General features: G+C 37.0%; 1 protein-coding gene across 2 annotated transcripts in view; it reads left to right on the top strand.

The window, feature by feature from the left end:
- The first annotated feature begins 291 nt into the window (after nucleotides 1–291).
- Nucleotides 292–6,000, top strand: part of LOC131077968 (uncharacterized) — a 286,782-nt gene continuing 281,073 nt past the window's right edge. For both annotated transcript variants that reach the window (XM_058015576.2, XM_058015575.2), the window contains exon 1: nucleotides 292–601. In XM_058015576.2, coding sequence (XP_057871559.2) covers nucleotides 448–601 — 154 coding nt within the window. In that variant the 5' untranslated portion in view covers nucleotides 292–447. The remainder of the gene's footprint in view (nucleotides 602–6,000) is intronic.

Here is a 6,000-nt window from a genome sequence, read left to right as displayed (position 1 = left end):
GATTGATTAATCTGTCGCTAACATGCTGTACGAAAGGTCCATTTTGGAGCCATAATAGACACAACCTATAATTGGGAGAGCTCATCATCATCTTGAATAGGAAAAAAACAGAATTGCAAAAGTCAAAGATAATAAGACTGACTGTCCCATAGATTATTTAATATTTAAACTCATTAACATTATAATTTTTTCTTCTTCTATCATAAAGGAAATTAAAAAAATAAATATAAACATTAAATCTTATTTTGTTAAAAAAAAAGGACTTGAGACATCAACTCCTATTTCCACCATAGAAATCCGCACCGTCATCAGTCCCTCCCCCGTAGACATTCATCGGGAAAAAAACCGTATCCTTCCGCTTTAAAAAAACATTATGGAGACCTTTAAGGAATATCTCGGTTTAAGACGGATGGTACGCTTTGAATCCATTTTTTAGCGCCATTTTCAATGTCTGCTCCGAGAGTAGAATGCCAGCAAAGAAGCATGGGCGGGCGAAGGCCTAGAGAAGCAAAATCAGTAGACGAAAAGGGCGATGATGAAAATGTCAGCATGTTACTCGATTGCTTCAAGCGCGGAATGATATACCATAAAACTCCTCCAAGTAAGTTTTTCCCACTAAATTTCTCTTAATTCCTTTTCCCACCTGCTAGCATATATAGTTGAGTCCTAATGTATCCATTCGTGGTAATCTAGTGGCTAGTTGTCAGTTGCTACTAACAGAGAGCTCTCTATTTTGCTATTAATAGGCTCTTCTCTGGTTATTTTTTTAATAATTCATTTAACAATTTTTTCTTGTAACAATTGGCTTATGTTATCTCTTTTGATAAAATTTCCGAGCTTCTATTTTCTGTGCACTCTGTTTTTATTATAGTTGATAAATTCTTTTGCAGTCATAAGTCTAATTGCCACTACATAGGGTATCTCTTTTATAATTTTATAATGCTTCTCTTGTCAGTTTTTTAATTTAGTTTGACAAATTCTCTTTGGTAGTAATGTTTGTTTAGTTGACAGCATAGAGGAGCAGACCTTTTGTCATTCTGCGGGGTAACCTCAACTTAGTTGCAACTGAAGTTCATAGATCTTTTGTAAGTTTTCCCATGTTTCAATAGGCTGCTGAAGTTCATAGCTTTGGTTAGGGTGCAAGCTTTATTAATAACAGGACCAGTAACCCATAGCAATGCGGATGATTTGTGGGAACAACTTGCAGCTATAGAGAAAGAGTGGATAGGCAAACTGGAAGGTATGCAGTCCATGAAGACAAAGAAGGATGCGGAAAAGAAGGTTGCAATAGAAAATAAAGAAGTTTTAGAAGCAATAGAGGCAGGATGTGGAATAGTATCTGAAGATTTTCATATGGATGTTGTGATTCATGAGAAGGAACGTGAAGCTGGAAATAATTTGTTGTCGCAGCAGTTGGCCATGGTGGCTGGAAAAGATATTGGATGAGGAGGTTGACTATGAAAATGAAATGGTAAGTGTAGTGGTAGAAAATATTGCTGAAATTGTAATGCAAATGTATGTGGGGAGTGACCTTGACGACATGGAAATCTTTAGTTTCCATCTATTCATTTCCGATGTTTTGTGTGTGGATGAAAAGATGCGAAGAGATTGGAGAAGGCTGTTAGACACTAGAGATAACTTCATAAGAGTGAAGTGGATAACAATGTTGGATGAATGTGGAAGATGAGTTAGAGCGATGTTGGAAGAAGAGGACGAAAGAACGAAGAGAAGTAGGAGTTGATTGTTACTCCCATGTGCAGGTCCCAGGAGCACCTGGGGAGTTTGATGCAGGAGCATCGTTACGTAAACATATTTGTCTTAGTTATTTATTTTGATTTGTTAAAATTCAGTTTGAAATTAGTTTGTGCCAGTTTGGGAGGGTTATGAATGGAAGACTGTTGACAGGGTTGAAGAAATGCGGATGGGAGATAGGCCAGATTGGGTGGAGGAAGGCCAAATGAAGGAGGCTGACGATGGGAAGAGCAAGAAAGACCAAATAATAGAAGGTCGTGCACTTTCTAGGAGAGTCAGTGACAAAGATTAAAGAAGCCATGCAAAAGAACAAATGGAAGGAAGGTTGAACAATTGAAGGCTGGTCAGAAAATACAGAGGAGATGGCTGAGCATAAGGCATGGACACAAAATGAACGATAGAGGAACGATGACTAGGAAGATTGAGAGTTGGAATGGGTTCGAAGCTTAAGATGTGGAATAGATATAATGTGGAAGTTTGTTGAATACCGAAGAAGGCATGACAACAGTAGTTTGGATGACCAGAATCGGGCTTGGATTGTTGAATGAAGTAATTTTGTACCATCTTTGTGAAAGATTGAATAAATAAATGTTTTGTTGTTCATTATGAGGCTATGTTAATTTATTGTGTTTCTTGAAGTTCCATCACCTTCTGGCAAGAGGTTTAATTAAGAAGACTAATCTATTCATAGTTCCCGTTGATAATATGGTATGTTGTAGAATTCAGTTACTTACAGTTTTGGTTCTTGTCACCTTCGTGATAGGAAGCTTGTAGACACTCGTTTTGTCTGAAATCATAACATATGTGTGTGTGGGAGGTTTGTCATTAGATAAGCTCAATGGTGTGATGTGATATTGCTGGAATCACAAGGTGGACTTGCGTTGATGCTTGAACTTGGTTGGAATGTGTAAAGAACCCCTGCGAGTTCTAACTCTGCCAAACCACTAATTTTCTATACAAAGGATATACTTGTTTGAAGTTTTGATAATATATGAATTTCTTTGAGTTTTCACCATATGATGCCAGGCAAGAAAGATAATACAAGTAATATAATAAACTGAAATAGATTGGAAATGCAAGAGAGCTGCTAATGATTCTTATTCGCTTAAAAAAATATATACAATGCTCAAACATTCACAAGCCATACTTGAGATAGCCAGCTGGTTGTAAACATTAAATTCTGGAAATTACCAGCAACATATAAATCTGGAAATGTAATCGATCTGCAGCTATAAATGATTTGTCGACTCAAAAATGTATGCAAAATGCCTTGACTTTGCTGAGCACTCACAATGGATGAAATAGCAGCCAATGAACGAAGGCGTTTCAGCCTCTATGAAACATGTCTTGGCTGTATAGACAACTCGTGGCCTTGTAGATGCTTGCACAGTCTGTATATTGTTGCTAAGAACAATGCTAATTGTAGCCACACATCGTTCTTTGAATATCTCTTCAATCAAGTGTGAAACCCTTTTGTAAATTTCACCAAATTACCAAAGTACTGTAGTGTTTACTGTTCATGCTACTGTAGCAGCCAACATAAATTTTGATTTGCAAATGATAAACTCTTAATCTTCCACAATCTTCAGATCTGCAAACATATAATCTTGAAACCCTTGAATAATCTTTGTATTTCTTCACCAATATGCTCAAATATGACCACTGTATGTAACCAACCCTTAAAGCAACCTTTAGCTGATATTTCACAACCTCAGTATGTTGACAATGAAGAGTGAATATTCTCCAAAGTTTGGAAAAGATTGAAATTCTGCAGAAACCCTTGGTCTCTCACAAATCCCAATGCTCCCGTGAAAAGACAAAGTGTAAAACGCTCAATAATCCTCATTGATTTCCTCTTGGCAGCCTATATGTTTCTTCATGAAGTCGACCCTCTCCCAAAAAGCCATTTTAAATCAAGCTCCTTGAATTCATATTAATTGCACTTTATAATCATTAAAAATAATGCCTAGGAGTTGGCGCCCAAGACATTAATTATAAATTGGCCCCCTTTTAATGATAAATTGACCTCTCAACTTAAAGTGCAAATATAACACTATTTTATAATATGCTTTTAATGATTAATTATTAATAAAGTATTACTTTATTAATGATTAGAATAACATAACTCCAAAAATACTCATTTCTCAATTCCGTCTAAATTGGGGAGTCGACCACTGCATCCACTGCGCATCGCGCATCCATCTGCCTTACTAAAAATAGTAAGGGTCCCTCTTGATCAAGTACTAACTTACTATAAATAGCAAGTGTGGGAAACCGAATCAAACGCAGGCCAATTCTGAACCAAACTGAGTTCCAAAGAAGAGAACGCTTTGCCAACTGCTCACTAGGACCCTCTAATCATTTGCTTTAGCCTACGAGGTCCAAAATAATAGGCTAAACCATCATAAACAGGGATGAGCTAAGAGGGGACATTACAGAATGCTGCTTGAACTTGATCATCTGATATCGCAATCTTGTGATGTTTTCTCTCCTAAACTAACTTGAATTGAAAAAAAGGACAAAGGGAGGAAGGGTTTAGGTACACTAATCTACTCCTAGGAATGTAGGATGTAGTGAATGACTAGGTGAGACTCTTCTAGACTTTGCTTTGACATCAGTGAACAACTCCACAAAGTTAGTGCAATCTTCTAAGGTAAATATATGATGTTCAAATTATCATCAGCAACATAGACACCATCAAGGCAATGTATATCAATGTGTGTATAGCAATTGAAGTTAAGCTTGAATGAGGATTCCAGTTGACCACGTAAGGCAAGTTTACAATCAGCAAATTGGTAGTAGTATGGATATGTGAATTTCACCATTAATCTTTTACAAAATCTTTCATTCATCTAATCAACATTAAAGCAAATGAGAAGTAGAAACCATGCAACTTGTTGAAACAACACATTTCACCATATCTTCAATGAAAAGGGTATATTCATTTACAAGTCTTAGCAACAATTTCTTCTTCTACTCTACTCTACTCTACTCTAATTTCTAGTTCCTAATTGGCTTAACAACTATTCTTCTACTCTTCTAATATTAGCCTCGATCAATCCTTACAAATGAGAGCACTGAGCCTTATATAGAGGTCTGATTACAATGAACGGCTCGGATTGATTAACAATCAATGGCCAAGATCGAAAGATAGAAACCCTAATTAGGGTTTGTTACAACCACCATTAGATTGGCCAATGAGAGATGAGGATAGGTAAGATAAATAATATTTGATTTAGAGCCACGTGTCACTTGTTCCATCCTTGAATGAATGTTGACTTGGTACCCTTTGATTGAAAGAATGCTGACTAAACGACCACCTCAGCATGCCTTTAGACTTAATCAATTTGTGTTGAACATTCTTCATGGTGATTGGAATTCCTTGTGATCATGTCTTGGATTTGTCTTTCCCTCATTTGTTCACCATCATAGTGACGTTTTCTTCATGTTTGAGCTAGTCCCCATCTTTGCTTTTTTTGAAATCCTTGTCTTGAAATCCACTTCCCATCCTTAAAATGTTGATCTTTCTCACTTGCATTTGTGATGTTGTCCTTGCAATATGCTTGTAGAGTCATCTTGGAGCTGATCCTTCATCATTTGTTGCTTCGAAGTGTTGAGCCCTTGGTATCCTTGCAAGATGCATCCTCTTTCACCTCAAGCCTTGATCATTGTGCTTCCCTTCCTTCTAGCAGACCTGTAAAACAAACAAATATTGAATCAAACAGCTATGGGATAAACTTTGTTTCAACCTTGGTGGGAAATAGATCCTTGTAGGGACTAATTCAGTCCTTGAAATTTTGTGTTGATTTGATTACCTTTTGATGGAGTGGAGATTCGAACCTCATCAGGACACTTGCATCTTGTGGAAATTCCATGGTCATCGGGGCTCTTATGTTTTTGACTTGCAAACTTTCTCCTTTGAGTGGAAAATTGAACTTCATCAGGACTCTCCCTTGTTCTTCACTTTTGTCCTCATTCTCGATGGGTAAGTTGATTGTTATTCCTGAGTGGAAAATCGAATCTCGTAGGGACTTTGCTCCTAATTTTTGTCCCAGCTTGTGATAGGTAATTTGAACAATTAATGTTAGACGCAATGTACCACTGAGAGGGGGGTGAATCAGTGGTTTCTCAATTTTTTTTCCCTTTTAACTCCTAAGTATGTGTATCGGTTAACATCCAAATACTTAGTAGGCATGCTAATAAGATAAACCAAGACAATACAATGCAAGCATACACAAGGGCACATCA

This window comes from Cryptomeria japonica, chromosome 5 (assembly GCF_030272615.1).
Source record: "Cryptomeria japonica chromosome 5, Sugi_1.0, whole genome shotgun sequence".
Classification (NCBI taxonomy): domain Eukaryota; kingdom Viridiplantae; phylum Streptophyta; class Pinopsida; order Cupressales; family Cupressaceae; genus Cryptomeria; species Cryptomeria japonica.
This window is presented reverse-complemented; position numbering and strand designations above follow the sequence as displayed.